The 16353-nt window shown below is 37.7% G+C and overlaps 1 protein-coding gene across 1 annotated transcript; it reads left to right on the top strand.

The window, feature by feature from the left end:
* Positions 1-1132: 1132 nt before the first annotated feature.
* Positions 1133-15341, top strand: LOC106076019 (ornithine decarboxylase-like). The gene is made up of 11 exons (XM_056030346.1): positions 1133-1273; positions 1653-1800; positions 2739-2835; positions 4643-4719; positions 6265-6437; positions 7229-7366; positions 8483-8648; positions 9881-10034; positions 10845-11272; positions 13809-14020; positions 14484-15341. Exons 2-11 carry the CDS (start codon positions 1672-1674, stop codon positions 14527-14529), a joined length of 1620 nt encoding a protein of 539 aa, XP_055886321.1. The 5' UTR covers positions 1133-1273; positions 1653-1671; the 3' UTR covers positions 14530-15341.
* Positions 15342-16353: the final 1012 nt, after the last annotated feature.

Raw genomic sequence — 16353 nt, 5'->3', positions numbered from 1 at the left:
ACTGTTGCTTATTACATTCAGTGACGGAGGTAGCAGAGACTTAAGCGTAGCAAAAAACTTTGGTTCACGTTCTGAGACATTCTTAAAAGGCCTTCAAGCTTGTTTACAGTACTTCTATTCAACTCATAACTTCATGGAACCTGTAACTTTCTGGATGGGTGGATGGAACCTTTACACGGATCTTGAAAACGGATCTAACGATTTTCCTAGAAATTGGACAAGAAAAGAATCACTATCTCGTTGGCCAAATTGGAAAATTTTCTAGTTTGAAGTTTAAAAATATTCCAAATCTTTAAAATCTAACATCCATTAGTTATTAAGAGAAAACGAATCGTTCTCTAAATTGTATAGAGGAGGTATTGTCTTTTTTTTTCAAAAGCAGTAAAAAGTAAAGTTCCCCTTTCAGACCTTGTGGTCTACAGGGCAGATGATGTAAAGGTCATCTGTTTCTGTGGCCTACGGTTAAAAAAGGCTCTTATGTGGCCAGCACAACGACCAACCGCCTTTACTATTCCCGACTAATATCAGTAACCCATCAGAGCTGGGTGTACTCAGAGGCGCCCAAAGATCCCGACATAAAAAATCCCAGTCTTCACCAGGATTCAAACCCGGGACCCCCGGTTCGGAAGCCAAGCGCCTTACATCTCAGCCACTGTTTTTCAAAAAGTATTTTATATTTATCTTGTTGATGGTTTTAGTAACTAGAATGTTCGAAATTTCTATTCCTTGAATAGGCACGACATGGCCTAAATTGTGCCGATGTGCCTCAAATCAACAAATCAAATCAAATCAAATTCCTTGAATTTTTCTGTGCGTTGTTGAAGTCAAGTTGTAGGCTATTACATGATGACAAGTACTCCAGTAAACTCTATTATTGCAAGCGAGGATATATTCAATCGAATAAATAAATAACTTGACAGCAGGTTAATTAGAAATAGGGAATTTTCTTTTAAAACGCTAACTTCGATTCAGTTTGTAATTGATACGGACTTGTAGTAGGTAGTAAATCTCTAAATGAGCTCAAGATAAGCTATCTATAATCTAATACATTTTCTTTCTTGACTTGGCGTGTGTGTGTGTGCGTGTTGCTTGCAATGTTTTTGTTTTGATTGTCAGTGAGGTCAAGCACACTAAAGGCCATCCCATCACCGCGTGGTCCATGGAGTCCAGGCATGCTCGGCCCAGATTAAAGTTTGGCACTGAATTGAACAGATCATTTCAAGTGGCAGTTACCTAGACTAAATTGATTGTTTTCCTAGAAGAAGATCTATTGGTAAGTGTTATTAAACCTGCGATTATAATGTGTGCGTTTGAAAAATGAGAGTGAAATCAAACGATTGCCTTTATCTCAGAACCTATAGTTGATGTAGATCAGAGTCCAGCTTCAAGTTGGTCTAGGTAGATAAATATATACATTATACATACAAAGACGGTATCTAGGTTTACCTCAAAAAAAAACTATTTTGTTGAAGGGTGATTTAACTCTTTATTCTTTAAAACACTTTTTATTCATACTCGTATAAACTATATATGTGTTATTAAAATACATAAATATATATTCTAGAGTAGAGGAACGTTTATTAGCACAAATCCATTCTCTTAAGAGTATTTAAATTATATGATTTTAACATTTTGTTTTTAACACATTCAAGACAACGTTGTCAAACTGCGATGTCCACTGGTGTCACAGTGCAGCTGGAAATGGCTGGAGGTCATTCAAGCGTGTCCATCGATCTGTACAATTCAGTGACCACTATGGATGATCTGGTTCAGGAGAGAGTGTCACGCCTCCAGGCCTATGTACGTACCAAAATTATTTACAGTTGGGACTGACGGTTTGACAGTCTCAATAGTAAAAACAAACTTTAAAGAATCCTTTAAAAAAAAAGCAACAAAGCTTATCTAAAGGAGAAGAACTTCGCCCTTTAAACTATATCTGTCAATAATGTACAAATTATTTCCTTTATTCGATATCAAACAATATAATTAATTACCAATACTTAATTGACTAATTGAGTATTTTTGCTTATTTATTCATGTTTTGTTTGGTACAATTAATAATTGTTTAAAGTATCAACTTGATCGGAGAATGCGTGAGGGAGAAATGGGAGTTCACAATTTTTTAAGGGGACCAAACCCAATAAATTTAGCCGTATCTTTGAATACTGAAGTATTAGTTTCCTTTGTTGTTATTAAACAAAATAATTAATCTCCTGTAATTAATTGTGTAATTGGTTACTTTTTTAATTGATTTTAAGTCAGATACGTTTATCTAATAACCAGTAGTGCTGAAACGAAGACGAGTATTCATCCTCGCCTTACCTATTCGTTAGTCTGTTGGGGCACCACACATGATCTGTTGACCGTATTTCTCCATTCATCTCCATCTTTTTGCCTTGGGTAGAACCTCTTTCAGTGACAAGCGCGTCCATTCTTATATATGTTGTCTTCTCATCGCTTAATCTGTCTGCCTTTTATTTTTTACTGTTACTGTTCCCTGAAGGAAGATCTTTCCTAGCACTGAAGACTTTGTGATATGGCCATAGAGTTTAAGTTTTCATCATTTTCAGTTAACCTATTTCCCAGGTGATCAACACAAAAAACAAAATGTGTCAAACAGCAGCATATAGAGTCAGGGTCTTCTTCATTCTTTTCCATCATTACCTCATATTCAAACATTTCGGTTATAGAACTCTTCACAAGATTGTTCTCAAACGTTGTTCTGTGTTTTTGTTTAGGAACACGACACCACGTTCATTATAGCCAACATCGGGACACTGTACAGTCAATTGAGCAAGTGGAAAGAGTTAATGCCTAGAGTTAAACCTTTTTACGGTAACTATAAAACAAACCTTGATTAACCCTTGACGTCTGGACTGGCATCTACGTAAGCTTGAAACTTGAGTCTTAATCTCTGTTTCTACAACTAAAGAGAACAAGGGTTAATTGTTTTGAATCAAAGCGATCATTCATCATCATCATTATGAAATTCCATTTGAGAATAGCTCAAATCCTCTGTTGCAAAAGCCCTGGACAGAAACCCTTCTGTTTTGCTTAGTGCATAAATGTCACCACACAGGTCGAGAATTTTGGGTTTCCCAGACCTGTTGAGACGGAGATCAGCAAGTCTGGGGCAGTCAAAAAGAATATGAGACACGGTTTCCTCTTCTTCCCCGCAGCGTGGGAAAAGGGGGGGGGGACACCGTGAGTTAAAGTTTGCCCATATGAGAAATATGAGCCAACAGGACAGTGGCCTGTCCTGCACTGTGCTATAATAGCTTGCTCAGGCCTGGGCAGCCTCCACCTCGGGAAGTGTGGTCAGGGCGCCTCATGCTCTCCCAGACTCCACGGGCTTTTCTGGACTTTTCACAACACTCAAACCACTTTTCCATTTCCATTTTTTTTGGATTGTAAAAGCGATCATTTGAATTCTAGTTAATCATTAGAGATCTTGCTAATGACAATGTTGACTTTTCCAATCACATCATAATACGTTCCTTTAAATAAGGCTATGAAATGGGTAAAATTTGACGTCAACTTTATTTATACTCGGCATTTTATATACACGTAATTTAATATCAGTAAAATGAAATGCCAGGATTTTTTTCTAACATTAATTAGCGGGAAATTACATTATCTCGTGGGGGCGCAGTGGCTGAGTTGTAGAGCGCTTGGCTTCCGAACCGATGTCCCGGGTTCGAATCTTGTATGAGACCTGGATTTTTTACTTCGGGATCTTTGGGCGCCTCTGAGTCCACCCAGCTCTAATGGGTACATAATAGTTGGGGAAAGTAAAGGTGGTTGGTCGTTGTGTTGGCCACACGACACCCTCGTTAACCATGGGCCACAGAAACAGATGACCTTTACATCGCAATGTCTGAAAGGGTAGCTTTACTTTTTACATTAGCTCGTATTCTTTAAATGTTCCTGACGCTTCTCCATTTTGAATTGGGTGTATTCTTTTTTTCCGTGGAGGCGCGGTGGCTGAGCGGTAAAGCGCTTGGCCTCCGAACCGGGGACCGGGGTTCGTAACCCTGGTGAAGACTGGGATTTTTAATTTCGGGATCTTCTGGCGCCTCTGAGTCCACCCAGCTCTAATGGGTACCTGACATTAGTTGGGGAAAAGTAAAGGGGGTTGGTCGTTGTGCTGGCCACATGGCACCCTTGTTAACCGTAGGCCACAGAAACAGATGACCTTTAGACCAGAAGGTCTGAAAGGGGAACTTTACTTTTACTTTATTTCCGTATTGCAACTTTGAAGTCCAGGCGGCGTAGTCCCAGGAAATATCCCCAGAAATCTATTAAGAGATCTAGTGTAAACCTGTAACACTAACAAATGTGTGTGTAAAGGCGAATTTTAAAAGTTTGTGCGACACCGATGTGTGTGTATACTCATCCGTTGAAGCAAGTGTTTATATGTGGGCTTCATGGTGTGTTATTATGTGTATTTCTGCACAGGAGTGTGTATGTAATAGTATGTATATGTGCCTCGCCTATTTGTGTATGTGAATATGTGTATAATAAAATGGTATGTAATAAGGTAAAGTAGAATATAATAAGGTAAAGTAATAAGTAATTAGGTAAAGACTAGATGTAAGGGTTGTCTCTGCTTGTACTAATACAGAGAAAATTATTTCTTTAGCATTGAAGTGCAACAATGATCCCGTAGTGACCAAAGTCCTGGCTGATATTGGACTTGGTTTTGATTGTGCCAGTCAGGTCAGTCGCCTTGTTTATTTTGTCTTCGTGTCCTCATGTTGTTAGTAGGACTTGTCTCTGAGGGTGGTAGTTTCAGACATCTCGTCCAAATAACCGTTGTAGGTGTACAACTTTGTTTGTCTCTCTTTATCTCATAAGTAAACCTTGATATCTTAACTTTTAAACAAAATGGACTTTTATTTACACAATAGTTTGATCTACAAGTTCAATGTAGATATATGAAGAATTGAGGAGGCGCGGTGGCTGTGCTTGGCTTCCTAACCGGAGGTCCTGGGTTCAAATCATAATGAAGACTGTAATTTTTTTTAAATTTCGGGATCTTCGGGCGCCTCTGAGTCCATCCAGCTCTAATGGGTACCTGACATTAGTTGGGGAAAAGTAAAAGCGGTTGGTCGTTGTGCTGGCCACATGGCACCCAGGTGACCCGTGGGCTACCTTTACATCGTCTGCTCTATAGATCGCAAGGTCTGGAAAGAAACTCTACAAAGAGTCACACAATGAAACAGTAAGACGTCTAATAATGTTTAAGACGTATCTCAATCCACTTACGTTTACTGCTTTCGTCGTGCCGTAAACACACCAAGTGCACAACCGATTATCCTTTTAACACAAATTATATCAACTCCATCAGTCTGGTACAATTTTCGTACACAATATTTATCCCATTGATCATGTTGAAACTTGACGCAATTAAACATAAATCAATCAAAAAATTTTACAAATTAGTCATGGGTAGTTAATTATTTAGTTTGGTATTGAAAAAAGGATATGAATGCTACTTCTGAGAGATGTGGCTGTATATTTGGAGTTCTTACCATTATTAAGTTTTGAACACGTTTTTCTCCCACTTCCTATTTTTCGTATCAAGTTGACATTTTGGATTATATTTCATAGTTGATGACAATACACGAATCAATTTAAAAAAAATTACCAATCATTTAATTGACAAGGGGTAATTGATTAATTTTGGTTTACATAGAAAAAGAGAGCTTATTCATGCAGTATTAAGTTATATGCAGGTGACTCTTTGCGATTATTCCTTTTTCTTTAAGTTTTTTTTTGTTTTTTTAGAAAGATTTTTTTAATTTTAAGTAAATAAATAAATTATGGCTGTTATATAGCGCCACTTTCATGCTTTAAGCATGCTCAGAGCGCTTTGGTCCAATCTCAGTGTTGTAGACCAGTGTGGGGGGAGGGGGGGAAGGGGGTATCTAGGAGAAGGTTTTTCCGTGACGCCTTCAGGCGTTCAGTAAACACAACTCTGCCCGAGTCGGGTGTCGAACCTCGAGCCCACTTCATAGGTAGCCAAGCCAAGCCAAGTTCAAGCGCACTTAGCCTCTCTACCACGCATGTTTATCAACTCATCTGCATCAACCCTCGCAACGGTTACATCGGCATTCGTCATATCAAACACGCACACACACACACACTGCATAACATTTATTTGCGTTGTTGCATTATCCAACACCCCAATAACGTTCTTCATTGAAAGATGTAGAAACTGAGAAAAGTTTGCGTCTATCTTGTGTGTCAAATCTATTCCAGTCTGAGATTGAACAAATTCTTCAACTTGGAGTCCATCCCTCCAGGATTGTGTTCGCCAACCCAAACAAACACATGTCACATCTACGGTTCGCTGCCCAGAACAACGTCGACCTGATGACATTTGATGACATCTGCGAGGTCCTGAAAATCAAACAATCTTTTCCAAACGCCAGGTAAGCCATCCAGAACATACTAGTGATCATGGCTTGAAATGTACGTTTGTACACTTCCATTCTGATAACAAAGATGATTACGTCAAAGTCTCAAAAATATGCTAGTCATGCATGTTAATTAATATATTAAACTCTGCTAAGTCGCTGTTTTCCTGGCTGATTCAGGCAACCCATTCCGTTCTCTAATGGCACTAGGGAAGAATGAGCACTTGTAAGAATTTGTTCTAGCGTATGGAATAAGAAATGTGCCTCTATCTTTGTGTTTTTCTGAGTATTTCATTAGGCTTTGATTTTCTATTTGTAAATTATACTATGCTTTAATATTGTTTACAAAAAAAACAACAACAACTGATATCTATGAAACATATGAATTTATTGAAGCAGAGAAGAGAAGTTACAGCACATTGAATGTAACAATATTGCAAAATACCAAGTAGAGGACATACAAATTGTAACAGACTGAAAAAATAGTATAATTTTTAACATTTTTTAGAAGCGTGGTCGAGAGGCTAAGTGCGCTTGAACTTGGCTTGTCTTGGCTACCTAGAAGGGGGCTCGAGGTTCGACACCCGACTCGGGCAGAGTTGCGTTTACTGAGCGCCTAAAGGCAACACGGAAAACCAACTCCTAGATACCCCCTCCCCCCACTGGTCCACAAATGAGATTGGACCAAAGCGCTCTGAGCATGCTATAAGCATGAAAGTAGCGCTATAAAAAAGCTATAATAATAATAATAATGTTTTAAAAGCTAAATTCTCAAATCGATTTTGTTTTTTTCCTTTCTATTGCAGACTTTTGCTGCGTATTAAAACCAGACGACATTTCAGGGCGAGACACACATTTAATAAAAAGTTTGGCTGTGATCCCTGTCTCGTCCGATCTTTGTTGATACAATGCAAACAACTGTCTGTGAATGTCGTGGGATTTAGGTGAGAACTTTCTAGGCTAGAGCCATAGATCTAATGTAGAAATCTAAAAATCTATACCTGTTGTTTTTTTTTTTCAGAATTTGCGCTATTCAATTCTAGCTTTATCATCATAGTAATCCTTGGGCCTTAGGCCTCTTTTCTTTGCCTCTTTTATGGGCCATCTCGCCTCTTTTGTGGGCTGTTTTTGTTTTGTTAAAAAGTAGTTCTACTGTTTCTCTACAAAAGTAATATCTTATTTATATCCTGTTATACTTGATAATTCATGTTTTATTTCAAGTCTGTTAGAATGAAGAATACCTACAAATTTATTTGTGTGTTTTTTTTTTTACTTTTTACCTTTACCTAGCCCTTAGTCTGTTTGACCGTAGGGCACCATGCAAGATTTATCGACCGTCTTTCTCCATTCCCCTCTGTCTTTTGCCTAACCTAAACACATTGCATCTATGTGCACCACTTTTCCACAACATTATATCCATTACGTTTTTATTATTTTTAATACGAACATATTAAACAGGCTCTAATGGCGTGCTGGCTCCACATACATCGTGCATTGGTTAGGCTTTTGGTATACTCTGACTTAAAAAGAGTAGTCCTGGCATCTAAAATAAAAACAACAAAAAAATATAGTAATACTAAAAAAAGCTTATCTTATCTATCTTATATAATACAGACGTTACTTCAAAAAAGAAAATGATTACGTCCTACGCGTCATGCGTCTAGTCATGCATGTTAACCAATGACTTAAATTCTGCCAAGTCACTGATTTTCCTGGCTCGCTCAGGCAACCATGCTTCAATAGCACTTGGGAAAAAGGAGGATTTGTACACATTTGTCCTTGCATATGGAACGAGGAATGTGCCATTATCTTTGTGTTTTTCTGAATGTAATGTAGACGCTATCCGTTGTATTTGAAGATTATTGTTCCAGATGTGATATAGCTGTATCAATTAAGAATTGGTTTATAAACTTTGAATAAAAACATACAAGAATTGGTTTATAAACTTTGAATAAAAACAAACAAACACATTTGTAAAACTCATATAACGTAGTGTGGCCTAATAAATTATTCGTGTTCGTGTATTTCTAATATTCCATACATCTCCTACTTCTGTTTAGTTTTCACATCGGAAGTCTACCAGAAGAGAACTCGTATTTCACAACAACCATTGCTGATGTTAGTGATCTCTTTCAAATCGGAGAAGAACTGGGATTTAGGATGACCATTTTGGACATTGGTGGAGGATTTCCAGGCGTGGACACAGAGAAACAATCCTTTCAAAAAGTATGTCAGTTATTGTCCACTATGGAAATACTTCTTTTCATCAATCAGAATATATATTAATTTTTATTCGAACCAGCGATGATATGATGTTTATAAATTATAAGATACCAAGGCTCTTATCTTGAGAGAAAACGAGGCATAGGATCAGTGATTCTCAAACTTTTTCCTTAACTGAACGCTTCACACATCCTGAGTTAATAGGGGAAAACTTCGCTTATTTTATTAAAGATTTGTACACGTAGTGGCCTACTAGTTAATTATTCAAGTAGTCCGTGGAACATGAACACTAGGGTTCCGCGAAACACAGTTTGGGAAACACTGGTCTAGATGAATAACTGATGTTGATAGCTTACCTGCTTTGTATCAGAACAAGGGCTGATTCTTGAGCAAAGAAGGTATTATAGTTTTCCTCTCGATGAGATCCAGAACTCTAAAAGAACGCTATGCATTACATTTAGCACCACATTAGTTACAGAAACTATTGCAAGAAATGTCGTGATTGAAAGTCAAGAGCGCTACATTCCCCATACTCTATCAAAGTTAACCTCTTAAAAGTTATATACATAAATGCGCTGGGGTTTGATATATTCATTCAAATGAAGAGTATCGATTGAAATCCTAGATGAATTGTCTTAATTAGCTGGCAAGCTGCAACATTGTTTATTATACAAATATTATGTTGTTTTTTTTTCTATAAAATTATTTTGTTTCAAAAGCCCATTAACAAGCTCCATAAATGTATTATGGAGCAAGAGACAAAGAACATCGACAGTTTGTATCAGAGTTTTCGGAACTGCTTACACCAATCTGTTTCGTTCTTTGAAGTTCTAATAGATCCACCAGCTGAGAGGAAGAGAACATTTTGCTGACTACAGCTTCACATCCTTAAATTCTATCCCTGACTCTATCCTAATTCTCAGAAAGATTAGTCGTAATCATTCTGCTACGTATATTTCGTTTTTAAGATATGATGTGTTGTTTGGTGTAATGTTTGGTGTAATGTCTGGTGTAATGCACATATTGTAACACACATTTCCTTAGGGATAATAAAGACTATTATTACTATTATTTTTATTATTATTTCTGACAGCGGCTAAGTAGTCATATAGATATATTGCGTATAACTTTATATTATATATAAACTAGATAAAAATGAGGCAAACTGTTTTATCCATATGCCTGTATCGAATGGATTAATGTATCCACATGCTGTATCAGATTTGTTTCTCCAGGTGGCGAAGGAGATAAACGAGGCACTGGAGAGACACTTTCCCACATCCAGGGGCGTCGACGTGATAGCAGAGCCAGGGCGTTACTTTGTGACCTCGTGTTACACCTTAGCTGTTCAGGTTATGTCCAAGAAAGTTGTCGCCGAGAGTTTTGAAGGTAGTTCTTTCAATCTCTACGCCAACATGCCCCCCCCCAAGTAGTGAAAAGAAAAGACCTCCTTATATATTCACAGACTTCCAAAATATTTTTAATAGCTTTTATATAGCGCAATTTTAAGGTTTATTACATGGTCAGAGCGCTTCGGTCACATCTCATTTACGGACCAGTTGGTGGAGAATTTTTTTTCCTCTTAGTAAACACAACTCTGCTCGAGTCCAGTTTCGAACCTCGAGCCCTTTTGATAGGTAGCCAAGCCAAGTTCAAGCGTACTTAGCCTCTCGGCCACACATCCCACTACATAACCATTAAACTTTTCTTTACGACTCTGTGTTTCTTGCCATACGTAGTCGCCAGTACTATAACTATCTGAACTCAACTTCATTTTTATATAGAGTTAATAGATTATGTTGATTTGATAACACATTTATAAACTCTCGCTCAAAATTGAATAAAAGTCTGAAGTCCTCTTTAATGAAGTAAATAAACTTAGTTTTTTTTTTAAGTTACAAATATCTACAGGTTTGGTTGAAATATCAGTGAAGAGATACAAATTAAATTACAAGTTTTTATAGAATTTCAAACATGTTATTTTATTTCTCATCTGCTAAAAAATGAACTGCTTTTATCATTCAATATTCATTTGCGCCTCTGTCTCTTCTTTCATTCAGCCGCTGTTATCTTTTATACCAGGTACAAGCAATAGCATCATATCAATCAATATACATACATACACACACAACATAACAGAGTGGCTCTATATACTACCTAAATAAGTATGTTGTGTCTGACTTTGTTTTGATCTTATAGCCAATGACCAGAACGTCAAGATGAACGAACATACCATTGTGAATGAACATATCATAGTGAACGAACACAGTCATCAGAATGGTCACATTTATCAAAACGGATGTGCCCCTGATAACAAACTCACGCTTGATAGTCAGAGTGAGCACACAAATGGCGATAGCCACATCATTACCAATGGGCACACCTCTGCTAACGGACATATACAAGTAAATAGGCACACCTCTGCGAATGGACATGCTATTTTGAGTAATCTAGATACAGTGGAAAAGCACAGATTCCAAAATGGACTCAGCCATGAAAACGGCCGCATAGAAAGACCTGACCACGAGACCGCCTATGTTTACATGTATTTTATCAACGACGGTCTCTTTGGGACATTCAGTAACGTCCGCACTGACCAGCTCGTTGCGAGACCAAGTTTCTTAAAGGTAAATACATTTCTTCAGTTTAGTGGAAGCAGTGCTTCACATGACAATATTTCTAATACATTAATATCACACAGTGCTTTAAAATTATTGCACCACTATTCAAGCTCTTATTACTGCACTACTTCACAGTACTTTAAATTACTGCACTCTTTTTCACAATTCTCATTTCATAAGATGCACGATTATTGGCCAGAATTTTCTACAAGTCAGTTTTCTTAATCTTAAAAACGTTAATACATAATTTTCATATTTACGTCTGCAGACGATGTTAACACTCAAATTTCCTGACTTTATATTTTTAACATTTTCGCTAGAGCAGGGGCGGACTGGGTGTCAAAACCGGCCCGGGCATTTCTATACGATTCGGCCCACAAATTCTATGCCACATGATGAGCGTCCAATCATACCTGACTTCAAAAACATAGTGTACATTTTAATAGTGTATCGAAAGTAGTTAGTATATGAATAATTTTATTAGATGATTTTGAAACTATCAGATAAGCGCTATTACTAAATGAATAAAGTAGAACACTTGGAATGGGGAATCTCTTAATGTGGAAAGTTCTTGCTACCATATACATTAACATTCACATTCAAGACATCTGAAGATTCCCCATTAATCAACATAGTGTTTAGGATTCACTTTCACTGCTCAACATTTTCTCAGACATTTGAACTTCAATTTACAAATACAACTCTTCATCCTGCATTATTTTAACTGTCTATTTCACGAGGTCATGGGGGCGCGATGGCTTCCGAACCTGGGGTCCTAGGTTCGCATCTCGGTGAAGACTATGATTTTGAATTTCGGGATTTTTAGGGCTCCCCTGGGTCCACCCAACATTAACTGGTACCTGACTTTAGTTGACAAAGTTGAGGCTGTTGGTCATTGTGCTGGCCACATGACACCCATCTCATTAACCATTGGCAAAGAAACAGATGATCTTAACATCTGATCTATAGATCGCAAGGTCCGAAAGAGAAATTTACTCTCATATACTGCTTTCTCAATAGCTTGGAAACCTAGTTTGATTGCATCTTAAAGCTGGCTACACACACACACAACAGAACATATCCACTTATTTTTATAATATCCTTACGTTCAGTAAAACAAATGCTGTCAAGATAATCTCATGTTCTTGCAAAGCCTCTTTGTATTTTGACTTAAGTCAATAACTTTGACGTCTTGGCATTAGTGTTTCTTACGGCGTTAAGCCTGTTCATTCGTAAATGCTGTCATCATAAAGTTGGTGAATGACAACGATCTAAATTAGACTAAATAGAGACCAGACGTAGATTTAGATTTAAATGTTTTAAACAATTTGAACAAAATTCACATCTATAAATTATCAAGATATAGCTTATCTTCTTACTACTTAGGGGGTGCAGATTTATTTATTATGTAAACAGTAAATCACATTAAGAAGTGAATCTGATGCTAAAATCATAGTACACAATTACCCAGTAGTAAAGTAAGTAAAGTTCCCCTTTCAGATCTTGTGGTCTATATGGCAGATGATGTAGAGGTCATCTGTTTCTGTGACTTACGGTTTACGAGGGTGTAATGTGGTCAGCACAACGATCAACCGCTTTTCCCCAACAAATGTCAGGTACCCATTAGAGCTGGGTGAATTCAGAGGCGCCCAAAAATCCCGAAATTTAAAAAAAAAGTTCTTAGGTGATCAGTTAACGTTACTCAACTTATTCCAGAAGAGTTAGAAGAGTCTTATTAAAAGGGACGTGTCGTCCTGTTTGATTTTATGTAAAATATAACGCCAAATGATCTAAAAAAATTATTACTTTAAACGATCGAAACTAGACTATGGCTTGAATATTCCTGGTTCATTGGTGAATTCGATTTGGGCAGCAACTGAGTTTGTGTGATGACATAAACTCTCTTTGTAATATTGTTTTGCACAGCATTCCAGCAATAGTTATTATTATTTATTTTCTGCTCCTTCTTTTTAGAATCTTTTGCATTTTGATTCCAATAAACACATTTCAACACATTTCAAAATAATAATTGTGATTTGTGAAGGACTTCGTAGCGGGCCAACTCCATCAAACAAAAAAAAAAATCCGTATGTGACTGGACATGTCTTCTATAAAACTTAGAACGTTGTTGGTGATCCCTTTATAGATTCACACTAACGTCGATCTCTATAAGAAATAAATGCCTTATCTTGTTTGTCGTTTAGTGACGTCTACTAGAAGCACTATAAACAGATGAAGGATATTTACGTCCATGCTTTAGATTAGTGATAGACTTGAAAAGTGTAAAAAAGTATTTTTGTTCAATCATGACGCTCAAAGTTTAAAGAGAATAATATAAATCTTGAAACAATTTACTGGCATTCATGCGGCCATTTCATTGGCCCTACGGCCCAAATGGGTACCGGCCCACCGGGCATTTGCCCGAATGCCCATATAGCCAGTCCGCCCCTGCGCTAGAGGGAAAAAAAATCGTTCAGATTTGTTATTTTGCTTCTTTCATTATTGACAGAGATGGACTGACACACTTAATTGTATTCTATAGGATTGTGACACTAAGGCAATGCACACGTCCATCTTATGGGGGCCCACCTGCGCTGAATCAGACTGTGTTATGAAAGAATGTCTTCTACCTGAGCTCAGAGTTGGTCAGTGGCTGTTCTTCCAAAACATGGGCGCCTACTCCGTCACTCAGGCGTGTGGCTTCAACGGCATTGAGCCTCCATTGAAATTTTACGTGTGTGATCAGAAGACATGGTACATTTCTTTTTTTGCCTTCATATTTATTTCCCCCTTACACTGAGACCCCACTGAGACCCCCACCTCCTTTCAAGACTAGCCAGCTGATAAAACAAAGATAATGGTAGGAGAGTGGGCTTGTTGGCTGAGTGGTAAATCACTTGGTTTCTTAACTCAAGGATTTCGGGTTCGAATCCTGTTGAAGACTGGCCTTTTGAGTTTCGGGATAGTTAGAAAGCCTCTAATTCTACCCATCTATTGGGTATCTTTGTTGGGGAAAATAAAAAACCGCTAATCGTGGTGGTCACATGGTACTCTCGATAATCGTTTTAATCTTTTTTTTTTCTCTCTCTCTTTTTCTCTGTCTCTCGCATTTACTCACTGTCTCTCTCTTTTACTAGATCCCCACTCCCATCTTCTCGTTCATCTTATCACTCTCTGAACTATAAGTCTCTATAAATATAACTCTTGTATGTTTCAGGGATCTTATATCACATGAAATCGATCTTGCAGCCTCTCAAGGTTAGCAGCCTTTAAGTCACCGATAACTCTGAACAATTGAAGACGACTCAGTAAAACTTAACTGGTTGCCATGGAATTGTGAATTAACAATTTTCCTTTTCCTTTTTGTGCTTAAATTTTAACAAATCTTAGTGTCCTTGTATTCACTGTTGTTGCGTATTTTGTTTGTTTGTTTGACATGTTTCGGATGTTCCTTCAGAGTTGAAGATAGTTTACTTCCTAGTCCAAACCTCCCGCAGGACGACGGGGGATGGGAGCGGGCAGGGTTTGAACCCTCGACCGTCGATAAATCCGAACGACAGTCCAGCGCGAAAACCGCACTATTTCACTATTTATGTCATGATCGCCAGTAAAGACAAATGGTATGTTAATCGTATTATGGTATAGTATACAAAGCGAGGCGTGATATTCAGCTGCTACCATTCCACCTGGCCTGACCATATTGACCCGATGTTGATCGACTCCAACAAACGAATGTGAGTCTGCGCAGGTCTTTTTAGAACCACAATATAAGTGGGGGGAGGGGGGTGTCATTGTCTTTGTCCATACTCTTTTCTACCGTAGCCCTATACAAATCTCGTAGATCTCTTTTTTTAGTAAGTTACAAAGGGAGACCACTAAACTGTGCGTTAACAGTTGTTGAGAAAGTTATCTATTAGTCCATTAGGGCTGATCGAAACTCTTTTCTTAAAATAATAATGTACGTAAATTTAATGTGCTGATAATTAAAATGCTGATAGGTATCAACTTATAAAATGTATATTTTCAAATAATATTAGTGCTTTCTTTATATAATATTCGATGGCATTTAACAAATAGAAGACAATTGTAAGTATATATATATATATATATATATTTCGTTTGCACACATTGCGTGATCGAGAGGCTAAGTGTGCTTGAACTTGGCTTGTCTTGGCTACCTAGAAGGGGGGCTCGAGGTTCGACACCCGACTCGGGCAGAGTTGTGTTTATTGAGCGCCTAAAGGCAGCACGGAAAACCAACTCCTAGATACCCCCTTCCCCCCACTGGTCCACAAATAAGATTGGACCTAAAGCGCTCTGAGCATGCTATAAGCTATAATAATAATAATATGTATATATATTATGTATATATACAGTATCTCATCTCGCAAAACAATAGTCATATTACTCAGTGATGAATTAATAATAAACGTTAAAATACCAGAAAAAGCATAATTTTTTCCCCACATTTAAAAAGGTGCCGGTACGCCGTACCGGTGAGTACCGTCACAAAAAAGCACTATATATAATCATCATGAAACTAATAATAATCTTTAGAATGGAAAATGATCTTACAATGTGTGCATTACATCAAACAAAACGATATAACTAGAAAACAAAAAAATACATTCACACCAGATTCACTAAATATTTTATACCTGTGAAGATCATTTCACAAGGTCCTCAGGGTTCGTAATGGTATTCCTTAAAGTACAGTACCAGGAGAAAAAGAAGAAGAGGCAGACAGTGAACGCGATGGGAAGACAACATGGGCCGTCCCTGTCATTGACAGAAAGTTTACAAAGTTAAAAGACTACGGAATAGAGACAAAACGGTTAACAGATCTTGTGTGGTGCCCCAACGGTCCAACAGACCAAGGGATAAGTGATGGTGAAGATCATTGTCATTGGTGAGCTTCTATCAGCCATTACGTTAGTTTTAACTCTTTCTCTCCGTAATTATTTACAACATCCTGGTGGAATCAACGCTGGTATCGTCAGTTAGGAGAGAAAGAGTTAAGACATCTTGACTTCTTGGATTTTGTTTTGTCCCCAAGTGGCACAACATACCCTCTTATCTTCTTATCT

Source organism: Biomphalaria glabrata, chromosome 5 (genome assembly GCF_947242115.1).
Source record: "Biomphalaria glabrata chromosome 5, xgBioGlab47.1, whole genome shotgun sequence".
In the NCBI taxonomy this organism is placed as follows: Eukaryota; Metazoa; Mollusca; class Gastropoda; family Planorbidae; genus Biomphalaria; species Biomphalaria glabrata.
The sequence above is the reverse complement of the archived record's forward strand: the minus strand, read 5'-3'. Positions and strand labels throughout refer to the sequence as shown.

Bases quoted from the DNA above. Each gene is read 5' to 3' on its own strand.
- LOC106076019 (XM_056030346.1), top strand. From the start codon at position 1,672: ATGTCCACTGGTGTCACAGTGCAGCTGGAAATGGCTGGAGGTCATTCA. The intron at 2,836-4,642 runs GTAACTATAAAA...TTATTTCTTTAG, and splicing joins TAGAGTTAAACCTTTTTACG to CATTGAAGTGCAACAATGAT. The intron at 7,367-8,482 runs GTGAGAACTTTC...ACTTCTGTTTAG, and splicing joins GTGAATGTCGTGGGATTTAG to TTTTCACATCGGAAGTCTAC.